Here is a 27,698-nt window from a genome sequence, read left to right on the forward strand (position 1 = left end):
AAGAAACATGCAGTTGCCAAGCCAAAATCATCTGTTGCCAAGCCAAAATCATCTGCTTTCAAGCTCTTTGGTTAGTATTTGCTTTTTGTTCATTGACTTGCTACCTTTCAGCATTTTCTAGAAGAAAAGGGTTGGCAGAGCCTGATGATCTAAGGGAAGCTGCAGAGGAAACTAGAAATTGGAAGGATAATTTGGTCGGGAGGTGAAACCAAGTTTTCCTTTGTGGAACTGTTCCACCAGCCACACACTAAAATGTGTCATCTGGCCACCTGGCTGGGTGTGGTGGCTCACGCCTGAAATCCCAGCACTTTGGGAGGCTGAAGTGGGAGGGTCACTTGAGCCCAGGAGTTCAAGACCAATCCAGGAACCATAGTGAGACTCCATCTCTGTTTAAAAAATTTGCTAGCCGGGCGCGGTGGCTCAAGCCTGTAATCCCAGCACTTTGGGAGGCCAAGATGGGTGGACCACGAGGTCAGGAGATCGAGACCATCCTGGCTAACACGGTGAAACTCCGTCTCTACTAAAAAAATACAAAAAACTAGCCAGGTGAGGTGGCGGGCGCCTGTAGTCCCAGCTACTCGGGAGGCTGAGGCAGGAGAATGGCGTGAACCTGGGAGGCGGAGCTTGCAGTGAGCTGAGATCCGGCCACTGCACTCCAGCCTGGGTGACAGAGCCAGACTCCTTCTCAAAAAAAAAAAAAAAAAGCAAAAAATTTGCTGGCCAGGCGCGGTGGCTCAAGCCTGTAATCCCAGCACTTTGGGAGGCCGAGGCGGGCGGATCACAAGGTCAGAAGATCAAGACCATCCTGGCTAACATGGGAAACTCCGTCTCTACTACAAATACAAAAAATTAGCTGGGGGTGGCGGCAGGCGCCTGTAGTCCCAGCAACTCAGGAGACTGAGGCAGGAGAATGGCATAAACCCGGGAGGCGGAGCTTGCAGTGAGCTGAGATCACGCTACTGCACTCCAGCCTGGGCGACAGAGCAAGACTCCATCTCAAAAAAAAAAAAAATTGTCATCCCTTATTGTACAGATGCGGAAACTGAGGCAGAGGCATTAAGTGACCTGCCCAAAGTTACACCGCTGACAGCACGATGAGGAGTCGTCAAACCTGGTACTAGGCATGGGAAGACTGCTTCTTTTTCGCTCTTTTGAACACCGTTAGGACGAGATGGGTGTGTGGTTCATGCCTGTAGTCCCAGCACTTTGGGAAGCTGAGGCAGGAGGACTGCTTGAGGCCAGGAGTTTGAGACCAGCCTGGGCAACATAGTGAGATGTTACCCACAAATAAAGAAATTAACTGGACGTGGTGGCACATACCTTCAGTCCCAAGTACTTGGGAATGTACTTAATGCCTCTGAACTGTATACTAAACTGCATATTAAAATGGCTAGGCCCTGTGGCGTGGTTCACACTTGTAATCCTGGCTCTTTGGGAGGCTGAGGTGGGAGGATTCTCTTGAGGCTGGGAGATCCGGATTGCAGTGGAGCTGTGATTATGCCACTGCACTCTAACCTGGGCGATAGAGTGAGATCCTGTCTCTGAAAACAAACAACTATATGATGAAATATACATACAAGTTACCTTTTTAGTATTTTATTTTTTCGAGACAGGGTCTCACTATGTTGCCCTGACTGGTCTTGAACTCCTAGGCTCAAGCGATCCTCCTGCCTTGGCCTCCCAAAGTACTGGGAAGACAGGTGTGAGCCACCGCGCGGGGTGTGGCCATTTTAATATGAAGTTTAGTATACAGCTCAGTGGCATCAGGTACATTCACCATGTTGTGCAACCATCACCACCGTCATCTCCAAAACGTTCTCATCCTCCCAAACTGAAGGTCCGTTCCCGATAAACACTCCCCACTCTCCTCCCCAGCCTCTGGGTACCACTTGTTTTACTTATTTATTTACTTATTTATTTATTTTTGGTATACATGAGGGTTGGCGGGGGTGGGGGTGCTATGTTGGCAAGGCTGGTCTCGAAATCCTTAGCTCAAGCGATCCCCCCCGCCTCAGCCTCCCAAAGTTTTGGGATAACTGGCGTGATCCACTGGGTTATTTTCTAGTGGTTGTCCTCCACTCCGGCAAAAAACAAAGAGAAGACACAAGCACCCAATACCCGTCCCGTGAACAGCAGCCCAGAGCCAACCGCTCCGGAGAGGCTCGCGCCCCACGCGGCGAGAACCCGCCCCCGCCCGCACGTGACCCGCGGTCTCCCGCGCGGAGGGCGGTGGCCTCGCGTGGACCGAAACACTGTGAACGCCCGAATGGGGGGAAACAGGCGGTGACGGCCGCTAGGGAAGGACTGGGGGTAAGCGATTAAAGCAACTCGCATACATTTTTGCATTGCGCCAGGGAGTCGTCTTTCTAGTCGTGCGGGCCGCCTCTGGCTCGCCCCGAATCCCTGTTCTCCTTTTTGGAGTAGTCTGTCCTTTTGCGCAGTCAGTAGGCGAGTCCAAGTGTCAGACACCGACAGGGGGGTCTTTAGTAACGTAAGCTAAACAGTTTGCCTAGCGAAAGGCTGAGACGCCCTGAGCAATCGCCTGTCGAGCCTCCACTCTTCCATGATAATAACTGTTGAGTTAGAGGACATTTTCAACCCATTCTGGATACTAAAATCATTTCTGGTCCCCGCCTCGGGCGCCACAAATAGTTCAGCCCCGCCTCGCAGCGTCCGACGGGAGAGGAAAGGGGAGGCCGCCATGTTGGACAGAACCATCCGCTGCCATACATGGGGTGGCCAATGCGCCCATGAATTTAGTGATGGACGGAAACAACCTTGTTGAATGGAATTGAGCACTTTCTTGTCACAAGAATGTCAGTTTGGTGATTTGCTGGACGCGGCTTGCGGATGCGAGTCCTCTCAGGGTCGTCGTGAGGCTCCAGGGCGTGGGTACACCCCCCGCCCCGCGGCCTTGGTACGGCCTCCCCGTCGCACGCACATGGCTGAGCTGTAGCCGGCGCGGCGCGCGGTGCGGCCTGGGAGAGTCGGAAGCGCGGCGGCCGCGGAGCCCTGCGAGTAGGTAGTGTCGGGCCCATGCAGGACGCAGAGAACGTGGCGGTGCCCGAGGCGGCCGAAGAGCGTGCCGAGCCCGGCCAGCAGCAACCGGCCGCCGAGCCGCCGCCAGACGAGGGGCTGCTGCGGCCCGCGGGGCCCGGCGCTCCGGAGGCGGCAGGGACAGAGGCCTCTAGTGAGGAGGTGGCGGTCGCGGAGGCCGGGCCGGAGCCGGAGGTGAGGACCGAGCCGGCCGCCGAGGCAGAGGCGGCCTCCGGCCCGTCCGAGTCGCTCTCGCCTCCGGCAGCCGAGGAACCTCCTGGGTCGCACGCTGAGCCCCCTGTCCCGGCACAGGGCGAGGCCCCGGGAGAGCGGGCTCGGGACGAGTGCGCCGACAGCCGGGCCCAGGCGGCGTCCGAGGACGCGGGAGGAAACGAGGGCAGCGCGGCCGAGGCCGAGCCCCGGGCGCTGGAGAACGGCGACGCGGACGAGCCCTCCTTCAGCGACCCCGAGGACTTCGTGGACGACGTGAGCGAGGAAGGTGAGGGCGCCCGGGGCAGGGCTGGCGAGCGGCGCGGGAGCGTGACTGGGGTTCCGGAGGTGGGAGATGTCGTCGGGCTGTGCCACTGGTTCGTGCAGAAGTTCCAGCGAGGGTGTCCGTGTGTTCCTGGAAAGCCACCGAGGGAGGGGTTCCCGAGTGCCCTAGAAACGTTCTGAGACCCCAGCGCCTCCCCTTTTCTTTCCTAAAAAAGGGGACAGGATGGAGCTAACTTCGTGAGCCAGGGATTTGCATGACAACCAGAAATCTGAGAGGGTGGGAGAGGGCACAGGGGTACTCTGTTCTGGCTGGGTGTGCTGTGAGTGTAGCAGCTGGGGTTACAGCAAAAACCGAAGACCCGGTGTCAGGTTTGCGGGTCTGCGTGTCCCAGCTGACCAGTCAGACCTCCCGAGGTCTGGATCGGAGGAACAGGTTGTCGCAGAGCCGGTGATTTTGTCCTCCTGCCCCGCACAATTGTCCATCTCCAGGAGACTTCCCTAGTGGTACAGGCAGACCCTGTCAAATTCCAGTTTGGTTCTCCTTTATCCCCTCTGCTAAACCTGTAAGACGAGTTATTTTTCCAGGTTTTAATATTGTTGATAACAGCCTGCTTTGCCTTCGTCTCAACCTTGATTGGATTTACAGGCATATTTCTGCTTCCGCCTCAGAGAGCTCTTTTCCTAAAGTGACTTCTGATGAGAGCTGGTCTCATTTGTTTTTCTTTTGTTTTTAGCTCTCTTAAGCCTTTAAGTTGAGAAACACATCAGCCTCTGCGGATTGGCTAAGTTAATACTGGAGTGAGAAAAATAAAAATACCCTTGCTGACGCAGCCAGATATACACCAAGACAATTTAGGGAATAACGTGGAGTTGCCAACTTATAATTGAAACGTATTTTTAAAAGGCTATCAGAAATACAAAAATCAGCCAGGTGTGGTGGTGCACACCTGTAGTCTCCGGTACTTGGGAGGCTGAGGCACGAGAATAGCCTGAACCCAGGAGTGGAGGTTGCAGTGAGCCAAGATCCCACTGCTGCACTCCAGCCTGGGTGACAGAGTGAGACCCTGTCTCAAAAAGTGAAAAATTAAAAAATAAAAAGGCTGTCAGTTACTGTGGCCATTATTATATTACACTTTTTTTTTTCATAGAAGACATTTTAGCAAGAAAAGCAGGAAGAACACCACAAACTAATGAAGACTTTGGGAACATCTAGTCTGCGCCCCTCAGTCCTGAGGAAATGTGTCCCTGAAGGTGGAGTAGGCTGCTGAGAATTCGCAGTGGGTTCGCTCTGCGTGGCTCACCAGACTCTCCTGCTCAGAACAGTGTTCTTTCTTTTTTTTTTTTTGAGACGGAGTCTCGCCCTGTCTCCCAGGAGTCTCACCCTGTCTCCTAGGCTGGAGTGCAGTGGCGCGATCTCGGCTCACTGCAAGCTCCGCCTCCTGGGTTCACGCCATTCTCCTGCCTCAGCCTCCCCAGTAGCTGGGACTACAGGCACCCGCCACCGCGCCCGGCTAATTTTTTGTGTTTTTAGTAGAGACGGGGTTTCACCGTGGTCTCGATCTCCTGACTTTGTGATCGGCCCACCTCGTCCTCCCAAAGTGCTGGGATTACAGGCGTGAGCCACCGCGCCCGGCAGAACAGTGTTCTTTCTAACACTTCAGTAGTTGTTATAGTTTAAAATCAAAATTTTTGGTTTAATGATTATTTTGAGCCCTTGGAAATTCTGCTATTTTTTTAAAAGTATTATTTGAGCCCATCGAATTCAGATTTCTAATGTGTAAATTATTTCTGGAATTGGGAAGAGTTAGTGGATGCTAATATGACCACAAGGTTGGCCAGGCTGGGTGATGACTGTGGGTCCTCAGGGGTCCCACGTGGCCCTGAAGGTGCAGTGTTGGCCAGAGTGACAGGTGAGGCATCTGGTCCTGAGGACTAAGGCTCAGCAAGCAGGCTTTGTCCTGGCCTGCCTGGTTGTGGTAACGCAGGTGGGTTGTGTGCGTTATGACAAGAGCTGCCCTTCAGGGTCAGTGTGCAAGATAGTATATGAGTGTGTCAGTTCTTTCCAAAAGGGCCGAGTCTTCCAGATAGTATATGAGTGTATCAGTTCTTTCCAAAAGGGCCGAGTCTTCCAGATAGTATAGTGTATCAGTTCTTTCCAAAAGGGCCGAGTCTTCCAGATAGTATATGAGTGTATCAGTTCTTTCCAAAAGGGCCGAGTCTTCCAAGGAGCAGACCAAAGGTGGCCTGGAGTCCCTGTCTTGCCTTCTTATTTTTTGGGTGCAGATTAGCATCTCAAACTGTAATCATCCTTTCAGTTTAATGTTTCAGCTGATCAGGATTTTAACTCTAAATGTCTTTTTTGCATTATTAACTATTCTTTTTGTTTGCTATTTAGTGTTGAGGATTGTTCTCTTCTTTTTTTTCCTGGAGACAGGTTGGGAATCTGTGAGCCACGTGTCACCGATGCTTGGGCCGAGAGTGATGAAGGCGATGTGTCTTCATGGTGTAGTTACTTCATTTGTTTCCTTCCTAGGTGTGGGCTGGTTCTCCTAGACTAGACGCTTTGAGCTTGTGGGAAGGAGTACGCAGTTTGTGTAAAAGCTAAGCTTTTTATTGCAAGCCTTATAAATTCAGATCAGGCTTGTCAGGCCATTTAATTGTATGGTAAGTGCTTTAGAAGGTATCCTGGGATTTGACTAGTTTCCACAGCAGGGTGTCCGGCACTGCAGTGACTGGCAACTGCCTTTTTCCCTTTTTTTTTTTTTTTTTTTTTTTTTTTTTTAACATCTCGTTCCTCTCAATTTTAGCATCTTTGAAAATAAAATGGAGATTATTTTTTAGGGTAGTATTTTCAATATTTCCTTTTTTTTTTTTTTTTGAGATGGAGTCTCACTCTGTTGCCCTGGCTGGGGTACAGTGGCTCACCGCAGCCTCTGCCTCCCCAGTTCAAGCGATTTTCCTGCGTCAACCTCCTGAACAGCTAGGATTATAGGCACCCATCACCACTCCTGGCTAATTTTTGTATTTTTAGTAGGGACGGGGTTTCACCATGTTGGCCAGGCTGGTCTCGAACTCCTGGCCTCAAGTGATTTGCCTTCCTCAGCTTCCCAAAGTGCTGGGATTAGAGGCGTGAGCCACCATGCCTGGTAAATTTTCAATATTTCTGAAAGGTTTTTTTTTTGTGTTTTTTTTTTTGAGACGGAGTCTTGCTCTGTCACCCAGGCTGGAGTGAGCCACCATGCCCGGCCAACTTTTGAGAATAAATAAAGCGAAGAATATTTTCTGACATCTGCATATTTAGTATGTTGAAATTACTATTATTTTGGCCGGGCGCGGTGGCTCAAGCCTGTAATCCCAGCACTTTGGGAGGCCGAGACGGGCGGATCACGAGGTCAGGAGATCGAGACCATCCTGGCTAACACGGTGAAACCCCGTCTCTACTAAAAAATACAAAAAACTAGCCGGGCGAGGTGGCGGGTGCCTGTAGTCCCAGCTACTCGGGAGGCTGAGGCAGGAGAATGGCGGGAACCCGGGAGGCGGAGCTTGCAGTGAGCTGAGATCCGGCCACTGCACTCCAGCCTGGGCGGCAGAGCAAGACTCCGTCTCAAAAAAAAAAAAAAAAAAAAAAAAAAAAAAAAAAAGAAATTACTATTATTTTTAGAGATGGAATCTCACTCTGTTGCCCAGGCTGGAGTGCGGTGGTGCAATCTTGGCTCACTGCAGCCTCCATCTCCTGAGTTCAAGCAATTCTCCTGCCTCAGCCTCTCAACTAGCTGGAATTACAGGCGCCCACCACCATGCTTGGATCTTTTTTTTTTGTTTTTTTTTTTGAGACGGAGTCTCACTCTGTCGCCCAGGCTGGAGTGCAGTGGCCGGATCTCAGCTCACTGCAAGCTCCGCCTCCCGGGTTTACGCCATTCTCCTGCCTCAGCCTCCCGAGTAGCTGGGACTACAGGCGCCGCCACCTCGCCCGCCTAGTTTTTTTTTGTGTTTTTTTAGTAGAGACAGAGTTTCACCGTGTTAGCCAGGATGGTCTCCATCTCCTGACCTCGTGATCCACCCGTCTCGGCCTCCCAAAGTGCTGGGATTACAGGCTTGAGCCACCACGCCCGGCCTTTTTTTTGTATTTTTATTAGGGACAGGGTTTCACCATGTTGGCCAGGCCGGTCTTGAACTCCTGGCCTCAGTAATCTGCCTGCCTTGGCCTCCCAAAATGCTGGGATTACAGGTGTGAGCCACTGAGCTTGGCCCTGTCCTGAATTCTGACTATGTGATGCTTTCCAAAAGCCCTGCGAGGCATTTCATCACATTGAGGACAGCTTCACGTACCACTAAGAAAAAAATACTGTTACTTAAACTCTGTGGGCATGGCAGCTCCCACCTGTAGTCCCTCCTACTTGGGAGGCTGAGGCAGGAGGGTTGCTAGAGCCCAGGAGTTCAAGGCTAGCCTGGGGAGCATAACAAGACCCTGTCTCTTAAAAAAAAAAAAAAAAAAAAAAAAAAAAGCTGTTTCAGGAACTTGTATATTCTCCAGTCTCCTAGTTTAAGTGCAGGTCTCTGCCCTGATAGTGTTTTTCTAAAAGGCTCTTTGTGATATAATAAGAAATGTGTATTTGGGCTCTGCCCTGGTTCTTGGCACACAACGTCTAAACACTTGGAATCTCCAAAGTGATAAGTGTCTTTTTGTAGACAAGTGAGATGATTGATGACTGGGGCTCCTTGCCAGGGAACCAACCACGTGATTAGAGGGCGGGAACTTTTAGGGCTCCCCCTGCCCCCCAGAAGGAAGAGGCTGAAAGTTGAGTTGATCACCGGTGCTCAGTGATGTCATTAACTATGCCCATGTAATGAGATCTTCCTAGACACCAAAAAGGACCAGGTTCCGGGGGCTCCACGTGTGGGAACAGGTGGAGGCTCCTGCAGGGTGGTGGCCTGGAGAGCACGGGGAGGCTCTGCACTTCTCCTCCATCTGCCTGTTCGTCTGTATCCTCTGTAACGTCCGTGATAATAAGCTGGCAAACCTAGCTCCCTGAATTCTGTAAGCTGCTGTAGCAAATTAATGGAACCCAAGAAGCGGGGGGTAGTGGGAGCCCTGCTTTGTAGCCTGTTGGTCAGAACTGGAGGTGACAGCCCACTACTTGCGATTGCCATCTGAAACAGGGACCAGTCTTTGGGACTGAGCCTTCAGCCTGTGGGATCTGGTGCTGATTCCCGGTAGATCATGTCTGAATTGGATTAAGTAGAGGACACCCAGCTGGCAGCCCCTGGAAAACTGCTTGATGTGGGCCCCACATCCGGTGTCAGAAGTGTTGTGTTGAGTGTTGTGTGAGTCGGAAAAACACTTTGCTGTGTCCTTGTCGCCTGCAGTTTGGTTGTTTATCCTTAGAGCTTTTTAATATAAGGAATATTGGGCAAGGAGTTGTTCCGGACGAAGGTGCCTGTTGATGGGCCATTTGCAGTGGAGAGAGGTGGGGAAGCTCACCCCAGGCGTGCTTCCTCTGTTTTTTTTTTCTTTTTTTTTTTTTTTTTTTTTTTGAGACGGAGTCTCGCTCTCTCGCCCAGGCTGGAGTGCAGTGGCGCTATCTCGGCTCACTGCAAGCTCCGCCTCCCGGGTTCCTGCCATTCTCCGGCCTCAGCCTCCCGAGTAGCTGGGACTACAGGCGCTGCCACCTCGCCCGGCTATTTTTTGTATTTCTTAGTAGAGACGGAGTTTCACCGTGTTAGCCAGGATGGTCTCGATCTCCTGACCTCGTGATCCGCCCGTCTCGGCCTCCCAAAGTGCTGGGATTACAGGCTTGAGCCACCGCGCCCGGCCTGTTTTTTTTTCTTGATTCACTTGTGAATGGCCATCCAGTACACGGCCTGAAAACATGAACATCACCAGGAACAGGAGGTGGGAGAAGAGTTACTACTTTCATCCCAATTCACTCGAGAGAGGTTCCTCCTTGAATAATTTTTAGTAATTTGTATTCACAACACAAATGTGCTGTGAATATACTGAGCATTTAAATATTTACTTGTTTGCTGAAATCTTCCGTAAAAAGTCAGTTTTCACTGACATTGCGATGGGATTCTGCCTAGACGTTGCTAGAAACCTTTCAAAAACTAGGGATCTCTGGAAGCTCTAATATTGGATATTCTTTAGACTGTCTTTTTCATTTGCATTTTGCGTTGTTAAAATCTTTTTGTTGTTATTCTTTTGTAGTCTTTGGTTATTGCCAGAACTTAATTGACCTATCTTGACTGTTTACATTTCCATCAAAGGGAGAGAGGAGCGTTCTAGTCCCCGCAACTCGTGTTTAAAATCTGAACCAAGCCAGGGTTGGGATTTCTTTTGCTCACAGTGAAGCATTTAGATGATTCATTGGCTCTTCTTGGAGACTTGTTTAGTGTGCTCAGTTTATGTATTAATATTTTTCTTGGTGAAAATGATCATTTGAAAAATCTCTCTCTGGTTCAGAATTACTGGGAGATGTCCTCAAAGACCGGCCCCAGGAAGCGGACGGAATCGATTCGGTGATTGTAGTGGACAACGTCCCTCAGGTGGGACCTGACCGACTTGAGAAGCTCAAAAATGTCATCCACAAGATCTTTTCCAAGTTTGGGAAAATCACAAATGATTTTTATCCTGAAGAGGATGGGAAGACGAAAGGGTGAGTGTTCTCCCGTGGGAGAAGTCTCATCTGTGTCTGGCACGTCGTGATGAGGGAGTGTTGCAGGAGCTCCCTGCAAACACAGCTCCTGCCTCGCCCAGGCACGTGGGCCGTTCACTTCTTCAGGCCGCCCTCAGCTGGAAGCTCTCCAGAGCAGTGAATGAGAAGATGATAAAGTTTAAGTTAAGGTTTTAAAGTTTGTTTAAATTACCTAGAATAGACCAGCATCGTGGCTTACGCCTTAACTCCCAACACTCTTGAAGCCTGAGGCCAGGAGTTGGAGGCTGCAGTAAGCTCTGATAACGTAGCTGCACTCCAGCCTGGGTGACAGAACAAGACTGTCTCTAAAATAAGTGAAGTAAAAACTAGAATAGTTTTAGTTTCTAGAAAAATTATCAAATGCAGGTAATGCTGCTGCATTTTCTGTGTTGGGCAGTCGATTGAGGGATGGCCTCTTGACCCTCAGCTACTCATGTTACAGTGAAACATTCTCTGAGGTCCTTTCTAATCTTGCCTGTTATACACAATATTAGACCTTTTTTTTTTTTTTGAGACAGAGTCTTGCTCTGTCGCCCAGGCTGGAGTGCAGTGGCGTGATCTCGGCTCACTGCAACTCCGCCTCCCGAGTTCATGCCATTCTGCCTCAGCCTCCCAAGTAGGTGGGAGTACAGGTGCCCACCACCACGCCTGGCTAATTTTTTTTGTATTTTTAGTGGAGACGGGGTTTCACCATGTTAGCCAGGATGGTCTTGATCTCCTGAGCTTGTGATCCGCCCGCCTTGGCCTCCCAAAGTGCTAGGATTACAGGCGTGAGCCACCGCGCCCGGCCTAGACTATTTTTAATTTTTTTTTTTTTCTGAGACAGAGTCTCACTGTGTTGCCCAGGCTGGAGGACAGTGGCGTGATCTTGGCTCACTGCAACCTCTGCTTCCCAGGTTTAAGCAATTCTCCTGCCCCAGCCTCCCAAGTCGCTGGGATTACAGGCTTGCACCACCATGCTTGGCTAATTTTTTTTTTTTTTTTTTTTTTTTTTTTTTTTTTTTTGAGACGGAGTCTCTCTCTGTCACCCAGGCTGGAGTGCGGTGGCCGGATCTCAGCTCACTGCAAGCTCCGCCTCCCGGGTTCACGCCATTCTCCTGCCTCAGCCTCCCGAGTAGCTGGGACTACAGGCACCCGCCACCTCGCCCGGCTAGTTTTTTATATTTTTTAGTAGAGATGGGGTTTCACCGTGTTAGCCAGGATGGTCGATCTCCTGACCTCGTGATCCGCCCATCTCGGCCTCCCAAAGTGCTGGGATTACAGGCGTGAGCCACCGCGCCCAGCCTGTATTTTTAATAGGGAGGGGTTTTGCCATGTTGGCCAGGCTGGTCTCCAATTCCTGACCTCAAGTGATCTGTCCGCTTTGGCTTCCCAAAGTGCTGGGATTGCAGGTGTGAGCCGTCGCGCCTGGCCAAGACTTTTTTTTAAACAGCTCTGGAGATAATTGATATACAATAAATCTGCATAGTTTTAAAGTATACAATTTAATAGATTTTGATGTGTATATATCACGAAACCATTGCTACAGTAAAAATAATGGACTTTTTGATTAACTTTTCTATAATTTATGATAACAAAACTAAAGACTTTGGATCTTCTGGTTAGGGTTTCCCTCACTTAGGAGCTCCCTGGCTGTGGGTCTGTCCCCCATGTGACTGCCTTAAGCTCGAGGCAGGAAGAGTAGCACAGAGACTCCTGGCACGGAGGGCTTGTCCGTGGAGAGGAGTGGGGCAGGCAGCGCGTACCTGCCTAACCTTACAGTGTGCACGTGTGCCAATGGCCCTCTCTCACTCAGGTATATTTTCCTGGAGTACGCGTCCCCGGCCCACGCTGTGGATGCTGTGAAGAACGCCGATGGCTACAAGCTTGACAAGCAGCACACGTTCCGGGTCAACCTCTTCACAGATTTTGACAAGTGAGTTCAGACTTGGCCACAAGGAAGTAGACATTGATGTGCGAGTGAGCGGCTGTGTGTGGGTGGCTTGGTGCTTCTCAGTGGGTGCTGGTGCCTGTCAGGTTGTTCACGTCCTTTCTGGTCAGGCTGCCACAGGGCCATTTCATAGCCCTGCCCCATGCTTCTGGCCTGCAACTCCCCTCCCCGTTATGCCAGTCACAGCCCTTGGGGTGGGCAGGCTGGAGCGCAGCAGGGCCATGCCGGACCCCCACGGGTGCTCTTTCTAGTCATCAGGACGTGGGGCTCAGCAGTTTCCTTTCTCCTCCAGGTATATGACCATCAGTGACGAGTGGGATATTCCAGAGAAACAGCCTTTCAAAGACCTGGTGAGTGGCCTGAAACCTGCATCTCAGCGGTTTAAAGAAATGCTGCTGGGTGTGGTGGCTCACACCTGTAATCCCAGCACTTAGGGAGGCTGAGGTGGGAGGATGGCGTAAGCCCAGGAATTCAAGACCAGCTTGGACAACAAAGTGAGACCCCCCTCTCTACAAAAAGTAAATAAATACATAAATTAGCCAGACCTGGCATTCACCTGTTTTCCCAGCACTTGGGAGGCTGAGGTGGGAGGATCACCGTGAGCTGGGAGGTTGAGGCTGCCGTGAGCTATGATTGTGCCACTGGACTCCAGCCTGGGCAACAGAGCGAGACCCTGTTTCAAAAAAAAAGAAAAGAAATGCTGGATGGTGTCTTGACTTGAGGTTAGAGTGTGACTTGGGAGTTAAGGTGTGGACTGAATTTGTCATATCTTTAAGAGCAGTAGTTGTGAATGAGTTTTTTATTAAAATTAATGAAATGTTATATTCCTTGCCTTTTTTTTTTTTAAGGGGAACTTACGTTACTGGCTTGAAGAGGCAGAATGCAGAGATCAGTACAGTGTGATTTTTGAGAGTGGAGACCGCACTTCCATATTCTGGAATGACGTAAAAGACCCTGTCTCAATTGAAGAAAGAGCGGTGTGTATTTGCTGCTGCTGGGGGCGGGGACTCACCTCTCCCATATTTCCTTAACAAAGTGGAACTTTGTTTCTATCAGAAAACTGGAAGAGCAGGTGATGTTATATTTTCTTTGAGATTACTTTCTGAAAACAACTTTTATTCCTCTTCCAGCTTTGAAGTAAATCCTGAGAAGTGAACAGGCTTTGTGTATTTCAGTTAAGAGTTTGCAGAATAGGCCGGGCGCGGTGGCTCAAGCCTGTAATCCCAGCACTTGGGAGGCCGAGGCGGGCGGATCACAAGGTCAGGAGATCGAGACCATCCTGGCTAACACGGTGAAACCCCGTCTCTACTAAAAATACAAAATATTAGCTGGGCGTGATGGCGGGCGCCTGTAGTCCCAGCTACTCTGGAGGCTGAGGCAGGAGAATGGCGTGACCCTGGGAGGCGGAGCTTGCAGTGAGCCGAGATCATGCCACTGTGCTCCAGCCTGGGAGACAGCGAGACTCCCTTCCAAAAAACAAAGAAAGAAAGAAAGAGTTTGCAGAATAGATTCATTGTAGGAGGAGTCTTTGTGTTTGCCATTTTGTTGTATTAATGTTGGCACTGCCTTTTTCTGCAGAGATGGACAGAGACATATGTGCGTTGGTCTCCTAAGGGCACCTATCTGGCTACCTTTCATCAAAGAGGCATTGCTCTATGGGGGGGAGAGAAATTCAAGCAAATTCAGAGATTCAGCCACCAAGGGGTTCAGCTCATTGACTTCTCACCTTGTGAAAGGTAAGCTGCTAGAAAAAAGATGATCTAGCTAATCCGGCTGTTGGAGTCTATGCTTTTCACCCCATGCCAGCCTTCTACAGGTGATCTTTCATTTTGCAGCATTTCAAACTTAGTAGAAAAATATAGGAGTAAGGAGAACACTAGTATGCTTTTTACTGAGATCTCACATTCGGTTGCATTTATGTTGTCATCTCCTACACAGATATTTTGGTTGCATTTATGTCGTCATCTACACAGATATTTTTTCCTGAGCCATTTGGGAGTAATTTGAAGTAACGTGTCCCTTCAGCCCTGAATGTGTATTCCTGGAAATAGGATTTTGTTAGCATGACCACAGTGCAGGTGCTAACTTCAGGGATTTAACATTTGTTGAATACTTTAATGTATTGTCATATTCTGATTTTGTTACTTGATCTAATAATGTTCTGTATAATATTTACTTTCCTTCAGTTCAGGATCTAGTCTAAGGTCACATATTTTACAGATAAATTTTCCTGCCTCTGTCACCCAGGCTTGGCGCCACCCGGTGGCCCCATTGCAGGCTCATTGCAACCCCAGCCTCCCAGGGTCAGGCGGTCCTCCCACCTCAGCCTCCTGAGTAGCTGGGACCACAGGCACACGCCATGACATATGGCTAATTTTGTTTATTTTTTTGTAGAGATGGGGGAGGTCTCACTTTGTTGCACAGGGTAGTCTTGAACCCCTGGTGCCAAGTGATCCTCCTGCCTTGACCTTCCAGAGTGCTGGGATTACAGGCATGAGCCACTGCACCTGGCCGAGCCGTGGTTTTTGATCTAGCTAATCCGGCTGTTGGAGCTCTGCTAGGGAAAGGGGCAGTTGTGGAAGCAGTGTGAGGACGAGCTGGGGCCGCTGTTTTCGCCCTCACAGGTTGTGTCTGCCTTCTCCTCTGGTGTTGTAAGGGATCGTCTGTTACACACTTTGTGTGAACTGAGTGAGCAGGTGAAGTAGCTCCAGACAAACCAGCAGTCAGGTAAATCATGGCTGAGAGGAGCCCCCAGCCTCTGAAGTTTCCCATCAGACCTGTGCTGGCTTTCAAACTGGATGGGACTTTTTTTTTTTTTTTTTTGAGACCGAGTTTCACTTGTCGCCCAGACTGGAATGTAATGGCACAGTATCGGTTCACTGCAACCTCCACCTCCCGGGTTCAAGCTATTCTCCTGTCTTAGCCTCCTGAGCAGCTGGGATTACAAGTGCCTGCCACCATGCCTGGCTAATTTTTGTATTTTTAGTAGAGACAGGGTTTCACCATGTTAAAGCTTGGTTGGCCATGGTTGGCCAAGCTTGTCTTGAACTCCTGAGCTTGGGTGATCTGCCTGCCTCTGCCCCCCAAAGTGCTGGGATTACAGGTGTGAGCCACTGCGTCCAGTCGTAGTTTTTTACCTTGTTAGTCTTTTTTTTTTTTGAGACGGAGTCTCTCTGTGTCCCCCAGGCTGGAGTACAGTGGCGCGATCTCAGCTCACTGCAAGCTTCGCCTCCCGGGTTCACGCCATTCTCCTGCCCCAGCCTCCTGAGTAGCTGGGACCACAGGTGCCCACCACCACGCTTGGCTAATTTTTTGTATTTTTTTTTTTTTTTTTTTGAGACGGAGTCTTGCTCTGTCGCCCAGGCTGGAGTGCAGTGGCGTGATCTCCACTCACTGCAAGCTCCGCCTCCCAGGTTCAAGCCATTCTCCTGCCTCAGCCTCCCGTATAGCTGGGACTACAGGCGCCCGCCACCGGGCCCGGCTAATTTTTGTATTTTTTTTAGTAGAGACGGGGTTTCACCATGTTAGCTAGAATGGTCTCGATCTCCTGACCTCGTGATCCGCCCGTCTCGGCCTCCCAAAGTGCTGGGATGACACGCGTGAGCCACTGCGCCCAGCCAATTTTTTGTTTTTGTTTTTTTTTTTTTTTGAGACGGAGTCTCACGCTGTTGCCCAGGCTGGAGTGCAGTGGCGCGATCTCGGCTCACTGCAAGCCCCGCCTCCCAGGTTCCCGCCATTCTCCTGCCTCAGCCTCCTGAGTAGCTGGGACTACAGGCGCCCGCCACCGCGCCTGGCTAATTTTTTGTATTTTTTTTTTTTTTTTTTTTGAGACGGAGTCTTGCTCTATCACCCAGGCTGGAGTGCAGTGGCCGGATCTCAGCTCACTGCAAGCTCCGCCTCCCGGGTTTATGCCATTCTCCTGCCTCAGCCTCCCGAGTAGCTGGGACTACAGGCGCCTGCCACCTCGCCCGGCTATTTTTTTTGTATTTTTTAGTAGAGACGGGTTTCACCGTTTTAGCCGGGATCGTCTCTCGATCTCCTGACCTCGTGATCCGCCCGTCTCGGCCTCCCAAAGTGCTGGGATTACAGGCTTGAGCCACCGTGCCCGGCAATTTTTTGTATTTTTAGTAGAGACGGGGTTTCACTGTGGTCTCGATCTCCTGACCTTGTGATCCGCCCGCCTCGGCCTCCCAAAGTGCTGGGATTACAGGCTTGAGCCACCGCGCCCGGCCAATTTTTTGTATTTTTAATAGAGACGGGGTTTCACCGTGGTCTCGATCTCCTGACCTTGTGATCCGCCCGCCTTGGCCTCCCAAAGTGCTGGGATTACAGGTGTGAGCCACTGTGCCCAGCCTACCTTGTTAGTCTTAATGAAACATGAGTAAAGATAGAATTCCACACTGTGCCTCCCTCTAGATCACTCAGCAGCCTTTTGTGTGGGGCCTGTGAGATCTTTCTGTGCTGATCTTGGAGAAACCAGAGTGTCTGCAGTGTATTGACACCAGAATGAACAAGCGCTGCTGCTTCCCTCTTCCGCTTGGAACTCTTGGGGCCGGGCAGTGTGGGGTTGCGGGAGAGAGTTGGTTCCATGAGTTCTGACCGCGTGTTCTGGCCGCACAGACAGACTACGATCCTCTCGTGAGAGGAGGGTAGCATACAGTGTGGCCCCTCTCTTCTAGGTACCTGGTGACCTTTAGCCCCCTGATGGACACGCAGGATGACCCTCAGGCCATAATCATCTGGGACATCCTTACAGGGCACAAGAAGAGAGGTTTTCACTGTGAGAGCTCAGCCCATTGGCCTATTTTTAAGTAAGTGGACCATTGTAACGAGCTCTGTAGCCTTTGTCTTTTCATTGGAACACCTTGGCATTTGTTTCTTCTTCTTAGGTGGAGCCACGATGGCAAATTCTTTGCCAGAATGACCCTGGATACGCTTAGCATCTATGAAACTCCTGTAAGTGGTCCCGGTGATGGAAAACGCCCCGTCCCATCCTTGCTTGTAACTGGGGTGTGGTGCTTTTCCGTATTTGTGCTAGAAGAGGAGGAGGAGGTTTCACAGATGCGTAGGAAAGTCCTGTCTCCTGTGCCTTTTTAACAAACCTTGCTCTGGGCAGAGCTCTTCAGTCACTCCTGCCCCCCTGGCACAGCCGTGGGGGGTCCTGGATGAGAGTTAATGCAGTGGGCTTCAGAACTGCAGTTCTCGGTGGTGGGTGGGTGGGTGGAATCATTGTCATCCTCTGTGTGCGCTGCCCTCTAGGCAAATTCACATCAGACTCTGGTTTCCTTTTGCAAAAAGTTAAGTGTGCTTCTGAGACACTGACTCAACTTTAGCCTTCCTTTTTTTTGGGCAGTCTATGGGTCTTTTGGACAAGAAGAGTTTGAAGATCTCTGGGATAAAGTGAGTATTCTTATCAATTTGGTGTCTTCTTGCGTTCAGGCTGCTTAACACAATACCATAGGCGGGGTGGCTTATGACAGCAGAGATTTCTTTCTCCCAGTTCTGGAGCTTGGGAGCCCGAGGTCAGGGTGCCTGCAGACCGTCTGGTGAGGGCCCACCTCCCTCCTCATGGACGGCCCCTCAGTCCAGCCTTCCCGGAAGAAGGCTTCCGGGGCTGCTTCTTTTTTTTTAATTTTTTAATTTTTTTGAGACGGAGTCTGGCTCTGTCGCCCAGGCTGGAGTGCGGTGGCCGGATCTCAGCTCACTGCAAGCTCCGCCTCCCGGGTTTACGCCATTCTCCTGCCTCAGCCTCCCGAGTAGCTGGGACTACAGGCGCCGCCACCTCGCCCGGCTAGTTTTTTGTATTTTTTAGTAGAGACGGGGTTTCACCGTGTTAGCCAGGATGGCCTCGATCTCCTGACCTCGTGATCCGCCCGCCTCGGCCTCCCAAAGTGCTGGGATTACAGGCTTGAGCCACCGCGCCCGGCCCGGGGCTGCTTCTGTAAAAGCTGTCATCTCATTCCCGAGGGCTTCACCCTCAGGACCTCCCACCCCCAAAAGGCCCCACCCCATGCCATCACCCAGGGGGTTAGAATTTCACCCTGTGAATTCGGAGGACACAGACGTGGTCCATTGCAGTTGGTTTCCTTTATTTGTGCTCTCTCCTTTAGCACTCAGCTTTTTTGTTGTTGTTAAAGAGACAGAGTCTTGCTCCGTCACCCAGGCTGGAGTGCAGTGGTATGATCTCCGCTCACTGCAACCTCCACCTCCTGGGTTCAGGTGATTCTTCTGCCTCAGCCTCCCGAGTAGCTGGGACTGCAGGTGCCCACCACCATGCCTAGCTAATTTTTGTATTTTTCACAGAGACAGTTTCACTGTGTTGGCCAAGCTGGTCTCAGAACTCCTGACCTCAAGTGATCCGCCCACCTCAGCCTCTCAAAGTGCTGGGATTACAGGCGTGAGCCACTACCCCCGGCCATTTTTAAATCTCTTTTGAGACGCAGTCTTGCTCTGTTGCCCAGGCTGGAGTATAGTGGTGTGCCTCCCAGGTTCAAACGATTCTGGTGCTTCAGCCTCCCGAGTAGCTGGAATTAACAGGCGCACCACCACCACGCCTGACTAATTTTTTGTATGTTTTAGAAGAAACGGGGTTTCACCATGTTGGCCAGGCTGGTCTTGAACTCCTGACCTCAAGTGATCCACCTGCCCGCCTCAGCCTCCCAAAGTGCAGGGATTACAGGTGTGAGCCACCATGCCCAGCCTAAGGTGAGTTTGTTCTGGACGCCAGGATGGAGGCTTGGGTCGATGGGCAAGGCTGCTCAGTGCTGGGCCCACCACCCTCAAGGCACCACTTCAGTGACCCCTTTCCTGTGCCCAAAAATGAATCTTCCAAGGCCAGAGCCTTGAGTCGGCTTCCTTCCATTTACCTCGTCTTTGACCTAGAAACTAGGGGGGTTTCCAGCCTTAAGGAAGAGAGGGGACTCTGCTTAGGCGAAAGGTTTTCCTATTGCTCTTCTGTCTGAGGCAGAGTTTGGGGAGCCTTCAGCTCATTTTCACCATCAAAGAATGGGCACGTTTTTATTTATCGGAAAACTTGGGACTAGTCAGTATTATAGCAGTGAACTACCAGCAATCCAAGGACATTGACGTGTCTTCTTTCATTTTTACATTCTTGGGCAAAATTATGGCTTATAAAATGAGAAGACCAGGACGTTGGTTCTCAGTAAATGCAAAACAGCACATAGCGTGTATAAAGCTGTTTTTCATGTAGGTGAGCTCAGGATCGTTCGTTCCTTACAGCAGCTTTTCTGTAGAGAGGTTGATACAGTGGAGGGAGTTGCCCTTTTTCTTTTCTTTTTTTTTTTTTTTTTTTGAGACGGAGTCTCGCTGTGTCACCCAGGCTGGAGTGCAGTGGCGCGATCTCGGCTCACTGCAAGCTCCGCCTCCCGGGTTTACGCCATTCTCCTGCCTCAGCCTCCGAGTAGCTGGGACTACAGGCGCCCGCCACCACGCCCGGCTAGTTTTTTTTTTTTGTATTTTTAGTAGAGACGGGGTTTCACCATGTTAGCCAGGATGGTCTCGATCTCCTGACTTCGTGATCCACCCGCCTCGGCCTCCCAAAGTACTGGGATTACAGGCTTGAGCCACCGTGCCCGGCCTGAGTTGCCCTTTTTCTTGCTCATTCCTTATACTTGATTTGCCGGTTTCCCCATTTGCACCTTAATTAATCTTCAGATGACGTAATAGCCCGGTCAACCAGCCTACAACTTACTTGCGTCAAAGCAGCAGTGTGCGGTGTCTTAAGAGTGGGCTGACAGAGCGTAGGCTGGAGTCCCTATGAATCTGTGTGTGATGGTAGGGTTGCTAATACTCTGTCTGCATTCATTCCCTGTTACAGTGAGCACAGTAGTGCCCCAGGGTCCTGGCGAGGACCTGTGAAGCTGCCCGGCGGGAGTGCTCAGCGTCAGTTATAACAGCATTGAGCTTCTGTATAGCAAATGAGTTGTTTTATTTTCTTCTGCTTTTCAGTTTCATCACTTGGCCTTTGCTTTAGCGTTTTATTTTCCTGTCGTGCAGAGACTTTTCTTGGTCTCCTGGTGGTAACATAATCGCCTTCTGGGTGCCTGAAGACAAAGATATTCCAGCCAGGGTAACCCTGATGCAGCTCCCTACCAGGCAAGAGATCCGCGTGAGGAACCTGTTCAACGTGGTGGATTGCAAGCTCCACTGGCAGAAGAACGGAGACTACTTGTGTGTGAAAGTAGATAGGACTCCGAAAGGCACCCAGGTATGTAGATTCCCTCGGGAACTGGCGATTCGTTATCCTCAGCTCTGAAGTGGCCACCGTATTGTTTGGAGGTTGTTAATGGATTTTGTTTTTGAGACGGAGTCTCGCTGTCACCAGGCTGTAGTGCAATGGCGCGATTTTGGCTCACTGCAGCCTCCGCCTCCTGGGCTCAAGCGATTCTCTTGCCTCAGCCTCCCAAGTAGCTAGGACTACAGGCGTCCGCCACCAGGCCCGGCTAATTTGTGTATTTTTAGTAGAGACAGGGTTTCATCATATTGGCCAGGCTGGTCTTGAACTCCTGACCTCAGGTCTGCCCACTTCGGCCACCCAGAGGGATGGGATTACAAGCGTGAGCCATTGTGCCCAGCTGAGAATACTATTGTCTTTCTGAGCACAAAGAGTAGTATACCCAGATTTTTTTTTTTTTTTTTTGGTGGTTGATCATTTAATACTTATTTTATCAAAAAAATTGCCTGAGTTGGCTGGGTGTAGTGGCCCGTGCCTGTAATCGCAGCACTTTGGGAGGCCAAGGTGGCCAGATCACGAGGTCAAGAGATTGAGACCATTCTGGCACACATGGTGAAACCCCATCTCTACTAAAAGTGCAATAATTAGCTGGGCATGGTGGCGCGCGTCTGTAATCCCAGCTACTCGGGAGGCTGAGGCAGGAGAATTGCTTGAACCCAGGGGGCGGAGGTTGCAGTAAGCTGAGAGATTGCGCCACTGCACTCCAGCCTGGCGACAGAGCCAGACTCTGTCTCAAAAAAAAAAGAAAAAAAAATTCCTGAGTTTTCCCTCTAATGGAAGTATTCCTCTTTGTTTTGTGTTAAAAAAGTTTTAATTGATAGGTAATTCACATGCCTTAAAACACCCCTTTAGAGTGGCGAACTGGTTCAGTGGCTTTTTGTGTGTTCAGAGTTGTGCAGCCAGCACCGCTCATTTCAGAACATTTTCATCGGCTGGGCGCGGTGGCTCCCGGGGTGGGAGGGAAGATAGCTTGAGACTAGGAGTTTCAGACCAGCCTGGGCAACACAGTGAGACCCCATGTCTACAGATAATTTTTAAAAGATAAAAAATAAGAAATGTTTTTGTCACCCTACAAAGAAACACCATGCCTATTAGCAGCTTCTCTGCCCAGCTCCTGGCATCACGAATGTCAGTGATTTCCCTGTTCTGGACGCACAGCTGGAATCGGATAGTATGCCGCCTTCTGTGTCTGATCTTCACGTAGCTCAGTGTTCCCACGGCTGGTCCGTGGTGCTGAGTCTGAACGGTAATCTCTTGTCTGGTGGACCACATTTCTTGGCCTCCTTCCTTTGTTGATGGACGTCAGGGCAATTTCCCCTTAGACTGCTGGAGGAGGGCAGGACTTCTTGAAGGTTATGGCTACCGGACACCCTACTGTCTGAAACGGTCTAACCAGCCCCATTGGTGAGCCTTTATGGCCCTCGGGATCCTGGTCCGCAGGCTGCAGTGAGGACCCTGGGACTGCTTGTGCCCGAGTGTGGCAGGCAGGGCGGCTTCTGGAGGTGGGATCTGGGTCAGAGTTACTTCGTGCATGTCCAGTGACTGCCGGTAGACGTGGCGCCGGCAGTTACCCTCCAACTGAACCGTCTTCGGTCCTGAGGGCTGTTTCTTTTATCACTGTAGATGCTCGTGTGTGTGAACCAAGCGTGCACACTGAATCTTTCGTTGTGAAGTTGACCTTTGATTTGAACCTTTGTCTCATAGTTTCACTGTCCAAAATGTCACCCCTTCCCCCTTTTTTTTATACAGGGTGTTGTCACAAATTTTGAAATTTTCCGAATGAGGGAGAAACAGGTACCTGTGGATGTGGTCGAAATGAAAGGCAAGTTGTATTTTAGTCACTTTGAGGTGAATGGGGCCTCTGTGCTGTTTACTCTTGGCTTTTAACACTTCCATGCAAGGGATTGTCTGAGCAACAGAGTCAGGACTGTGAGCCCGCACCATGAGTAGCCATCTCCAGGTCATAGAACGTGTTTAGAGCCTGGGCAATGTAGTGAGACCCTCTCTGTACAAAAAAAACAGCGGTAGTCCCAGCTGTTCCAGACACTGAAGTGGGAGGATCACTTGAGCCCAGGAGCAGAGGTTGCAGTGAACTGAGATTGCGCCCCTGCACTCCAGCCTGGGTGACAGAGCAAGACCCTGTCTAAAAAAAAGAGACAAGAGATTGAGCCTGTGTTCTGGTTAGGCTTTTTGTTTTGCCATGGAAAAAAGGAGGAAGGAAGGACAAAAATAGAGAGGTGAGAAAACGTGAAACCTGGCCACCTTTCCAGGTAGGAGACTGGAAGTGAGGATCCCACTGTAGGTGCCACACTGGGTGCGAGGGAAGCGGCACCCACAGCTGCCCACGTCAGGCTCCTGCGGTCCCGCTGTGGGCGTCCTGCCGTGGAGGTCCCGCCGTGGGGGTCCCGGTGTCCCGCTCAGGGAGAGAGCAGTTTCACATAGGTCACTCCACATGAGTGGAAGCAGCTGTCTCTGAAACTCCAGGAATGTGCACCTTCCCTGCTGTTGCTTGCTTTCTGGTCCTTTTAATGAACTTTTAAACGTTGGAGGATATTTCTCTGTGGTTGAGTAGTGAACATTTTAACTGATCAAGAGCATTGGGTTCTGAGTTGACTAAAAAGGGAGTGGTCTGTTTTGTCCATTTTAGAAACCATCATAGCCTTTGCCTGGGAACCAAATGGAAGTAAGTTTGCCGTGCTGCATGGAGAGGCTCCGCGGATATCTGTGTCTTTCTACCACGTCAAAAACAACGGGAAAATTGAACTCATCAGTAAGTAGCCTAGTCCCTTTTTCTCTTCTGAACAGGTCAGCACGAATCATGACTCAGTTCCTGCCCAGCAGTGAGCATTTGACTGGCCTAGGACCACTGCTGGGCAGGCCGGGACTCGCCTGTGAGTGGGGCGTTGTGGGCTTGGCTGATGAAGTGAGCGATGGCCTGGAGGTGCTGCCTCCTTGTGGGGTGCTTCTCTGAGCCCCGTTGGGCCCTCACGTTTAAGCAAGTATTTCTAAGGCTTCCATTCTCTGCCATCGTCTGGAGTGAAGCTTTTTCCCTTCTGGCTGTAGCTGTCGTCCCTGGGCTCAGGGTCACTTCCTGTGGACATGCTCCTGCCAGTACCCAGTCTGAGTCGGGTGCCTCTGACCAGGGTGTGCAGAGCTGTTGCACACGGCTGTGCCCTGCCCCGTGCACCTGGTTCCAGGGGCACCACACTGCACCCACCTGGGGCTTGCTCCTCAGTGGTGCGGGGACGCTCTCCCGTCTCATGGTAGCTGCCGCCTGTGCCCTCAGCTCCTCACTTCATCCTGGCGTCTCTGCTCAGCATAGAGCCTGGTGCCCGCGGGGATTGAATGAGCCATTGTTTGTTGCTTCACAGGCGTGGTGTGTGTGTGGCAGCCGGGAGGTGGTGATGGGCTGTGTTCCTCACCCACAGGACTCTGGCTGCCAGGTGCCCTCCTGCAGAGCCATAGGTTTGGCCCTGTACTTGGAAGGGGTTGGAATCTCCTGGCCGCACCTTTCGCAGCATGATTCTGTGAGGAGTTTAGTTTTCACTTTGCTAGAGCTTGGCAGGGTGTGTGGTGCCCTCAGTTGGCAGTGGATCACAATTGTCTGTTTCATTAATTCCGGTTGATGTAAACATATGGGCAGTTGCAGACTGTCCAGAGACTTGTGTAAGTCTTCTAGGTCATAAAACGTACGGCAAGCAGAGGCACCTTGTACCTTCCAAACGTGTAGTGTGACATGCCTCTCCTGAGGTTTGGCATGGACTCTGGGGCCACTGTGTGGGCTCTGTCCCATTCCCGTGACTGTTGGGGTGTTCGTTTGTACAAGTCTGAGACCCCTGCCCCTGCCGGGGTGCACTGCCCTGCTCCATCTCCTCCCCTTCTCCCCACATCAGCCTGCCCCACGCCTCTTTTTTTTGGATGTACCGCAGGCTTAGGAGAGAGAGGCCACAGGTTGTCAGCTCTGTCTGAGACGCAGGGAGCATGTGCTCTGAGGGGGACTTGAGCCCAGCCCCAGCTGGCCTTCTCCCCGCTCCCGTGGCTCTGCCTGAGATCCCTCCTGGAAGTAAGAGTTAGTACCTGGAAAGGTGATGACTAGTCAGTTTCAACAAGCATAGCTTATCCAAAGACGCCTTGTCGCTAGGAGAGTGGCTTTAGTCTTTCAGGGTCACGTATCTCTGACGTCTTCTCCCTGCTGGGGACCCTGCAGCAGTGAACATTTGCCGTAAAGGGAATTCTTTGTCCAGTTACCTCAGGAAATAAGATAGTCTTGTTTTGAAGTACCCCTGTCATATCTTCTCTTTTTTTTTCCCATTTAAAGTGTGGATCGTGACTCGGGGTACTTAGCGATGGACTTTGTAAAACTGTTTTCCGAGGTGGTTCGGCATTACTGGCTCTGCCCACGTGGGCAGCTTGAGCTACAGCCAAGTCCTCCAGCCTTGGCGGCCCCGGCACCGTGGAAGCCTCGCAGCTCGTGACGGGCGCTCTCTTTCCTTTCAGAGATGTTCGACAAGCAGCAAGCAAACACCATCTTCTGGAGCCCCCAAGGACAGTTCGTGGTGTTGGCGGGCCTGAGGAGGTAGGTGTACACGCTCTGAGCCTGTCCGCTTTGTGAGCAGCACTCGGCCTGCTGTGGCAGAGACCCTCAGGCGCCTGCACCAGCTTCTTGGTAGAGAGAGTATTGTGCACTGAGAGGGTTACCCCGGTGTCAGTGGATGGGAGTTTATGAACCTTTGCGGACCCATGGCACTCCAGGACTCGGGCCAAGCCAGGATAGATTGAAATAAGCGCTTGTGCGGGGCGCGGTGGCTCACGCCTGTAATCCCAGCACTTTGGGAGGCTGAGGCAGGTGGATCACAGGGTCAGGAGATCGAGACCATCCTGGCTAACACGGTGAAACCCCATCTGTACTAAAAATACAAAATATTAGCCAGGCTTGGTGGCGGGCGCCTGTGGTCCCAGTGACTTGGGTGGCTGAGGTGGAAGAATGGCGTGAACCCAGGAGGCAGAGGTTGCAGTGAGCTGAGATCGCGCCACTGCACTCCAGCCTGGGTGACAGAGTGAGACTCCGTCTCAAAAAAGAAGAAATAAGCGCTCGCAGATGCTTTCGTGAAGTGACCAGGCAGACCCGTCTGCGAGTTGTGGTTCTTCGTGGTTAAACAAGTGCCTTCCAGCAATCCAGTTACCACCCCCAGGGGTTCAGTCCCGTGTCTTCTAGCAGGAAGGGTATTAGTTACACAGCTGTGAGGCTGCCTTACCTCTGTGGTTTGTGTCACGTGCTGGTCTCAGCTGTGTTCCAGCAGTGTGTCGAAATCGTGGAGAAACTTCCAGCTTAAAGAGTACCCTTTTGTTGCTGCTCTCCCTTGCTTCATTGTCCACACTTGCTGCTGTATTTTTGAAGGCTTACTTAGCCCCAGATAACATTTCCAGTAAAAATAATAGTGATGGCAGACGTGTGTACTACTCACCACACACTCTGCATCTGTGACTTGGTACGTCTCACGGTGGCCACCAGAGGCTGTTGCCGTGCTTGTTTCCATGTTAACGCCGAGGCTGGCTCCCTGGGGACCCCATGCTGCAGCACCTCTCAGGAGTGGGATGCCAGGAGGTACGCGTCTCCGTGAAGCCTGACGGTCCTGTCTGTCTCTGCAGTATGAATGGTGCCTTAGCGTTTGTGGACACTTCGGACTGCACGGTCATGAACATCGCAGAGCACTACATGGCTTCCGACGTTGAGTGGGATCCCACCGGACGCTACGTCGTCACCTCTGTGTCCTGGTGGAGCCATAAGGTGCAGGCCCGTGGGCATAGCTTTGGCTGTGGATAGAAGCAGGGATTGCCGGCTGGCTGCTGACTCTGGTGCTGCCCTGGGACCTTGGGGAAGGGGCACAAGCCTCTGTGTTTAACAGAAGCCTTGGCTGGTGTTCGTGGCAGGAGGAGGAGGATTCTGGGTTGTAGAAGAGGTGGCGCCGAGTGCAGGAGCAGCTCCCGCTCATGGTTGCAGGGCGGGTGGGGGTCTTACCCTGGGCCTGGGGACCCTTGAAAGGTAGTGAGAATGTGTCATACACAAGTGTTTTTCTGCAGAGAGGAGTCACTTCCTTTGAAGTCTGAACAAAGTTCTGTAACCACAGACATTAAGATCTCTTTGGGGTCATTGGTTGAGTCCAGCTGCTGCGTTGCCCACAACGCTTATTCCAAAACTGCTGGTTAAATTTGTCGAGGACTTTCAGTATTTAATGACTTGTAAAACATTGATGGAGGTATTGACACTTGAACCAGTCCATGCAAATAGAGCCTGTGAGACCAAACTCGGGTAATTTTGTTTAATGAGGTACAGAACTCTTAGGAGTATCAACTTCCCAAATACGACTACAAGTGTCGAGAGTTAGAAATCTTCACGTTGGAATGAGGATATGTTGATGGCAGCCTCTGTTCAGATACGTTGAGATGTCACTTCGGTGGGGCCCACCTCAACCCTTGAAATCACCTTAGGCCAGGCACAGTGGCCCACACCGGTTGTCCCAGCACTTTAGGAGGCAGAGACAGAAGAATCACTTGAGCCCAGGAGTTTTGAGATGAGCCTGAGCAACAGCGAAACCCTAGCCCCATTTTAAAAAAGTAAAAAAGACCTTTTAAGTTGTTGACCACTCTCCTTGAGGTATACACACTTAGCTCCCAAAATGCCGGGCTGCAACAAGATGTCTATGCCGAGGGCCAGCGAGTGCGCCCTCCTTCATGAGAGAGGCCTGCTGTGAAGAGAGCGGAGCCTGGTGGCGCGTAGTGATGCAGTTAGCTTACATCCAGCACAGGCTTCAGCACAGCTCACACCCGGCAGAGGGTTCAGCACAGTTCACACCCGGCACAGTGCTCCGCACAGCTCACACCCGGCAGAGGGTTCAGCACAGCTCACACCCGGCAGAGGGTTCAGCACAGTTCACACCCGGCACAGTGCTCAGCACAGCTCACACCCGGCAGAGGGTTCAGCACAGTTCACACCCGGCACAGTGCTCTGCACAGCTCACACCCGGCAGAGGGTTCAGCACAGTTCACACCCGGCACAGTGCTCAGCACAGCTCACACCCGGCAGAGGGTTCAGCACAGCTCACACCCGGCAGAGGGTTCAGCACAGCTCACACCCGACAGAGGGCTCAGCACAGCTCTCACCCGGCAGAGGGCTCAGCACAGCTCACACCCGGCAGAGGGCTCAGCACAGCTCACACCCGGCACTGGGTTCAGCACAGCTCACACCCGGCAGGGGGCTCAGCACAGCTCACACCCGACAGAGGGCTCAGCA

General features: G+C 51.3%; 1 protein-coding gene across 3 annotated transcripts in view; it reads left to right on the plus strand.

Annotated features, from left to right (window-relative positions):
* The first annotated feature begins 2,968 nt into the window (after positions 1-2,968).
* EIF3B (eukaryotic translation initiation factor 3 subunit B) overlaps positions 2,969-27,698 on the plus strand; it is a 28,195-nt gene continuing 3,465 nt past the window's right edge. The window contains exons 1-15 of one of the 3 annotated variants that reach the window (XM_005549020.4): positions 2,969-3,231; positions 3,349-3,535; positions 9,992-10,184; positions 12,019-12,138; positions 12,446-12,503; positions 13,002-13,130; positions 13,732-13,889; positions 16,833-16,964; positions 17,043-17,109; positions 17,507-17,553; positions 20,170-20,380; positions 22,157-22,229; positions 23,055-23,177; positions 24,905-24,983; positions 26,057-26,195. In XM_005549020.4, coding sequence (XP_005549077.1) covers positions 3,037-3,231; positions 3,349-3,535; positions 9,992-10,184; positions 12,019-12,138; positions 12,446-12,503; positions 13,002-13,130; positions 13,732-13,889; positions 16,833-16,964; positions 17,043-17,109; positions 17,507-17,553; positions 20,170-20,380; positions 22,157-22,229; positions 23,055-23,177; positions 24,905-24,983; positions 26,057-26,195 — 1,911 coding nt within the window. In that variant the 5' untranslated portion in view covers positions 2,969-3,036. Of the gene's footprint in view, positions 3,536-9,991; positions 10,185-12,018; positions 12,139-12,445; positions 12,504-13,001; positions 13,131-13,731; positions 13,890-16,832; positions 16,965-17,042; positions 17,110-17,506; positions 17,554-20,169; positions 20,381-22,156; positions 22,230-23,054; positions 23,178-24,725; positions 24,984-26,056; positions 26,196-27,698 lie in introns of those variants that run through there. The other 2 variants (XR_012432161.1, XM_005549019.4) reach the window with 2 other exon arrangements.

This window comes from Macaca fascicularis, chromosome 3 (assembly GCF_037993035.2).
Source record: "Macaca fascicularis isolate 582-1 chromosome 3, T2T-MFA8v1.1".
Taxonomy (NCBI): domain Eukaryota; kingdom Metazoa; phylum Chordata; class Mammalia; order Primates; family Cercopithecidae; genus Macaca; species Macaca fascicularis.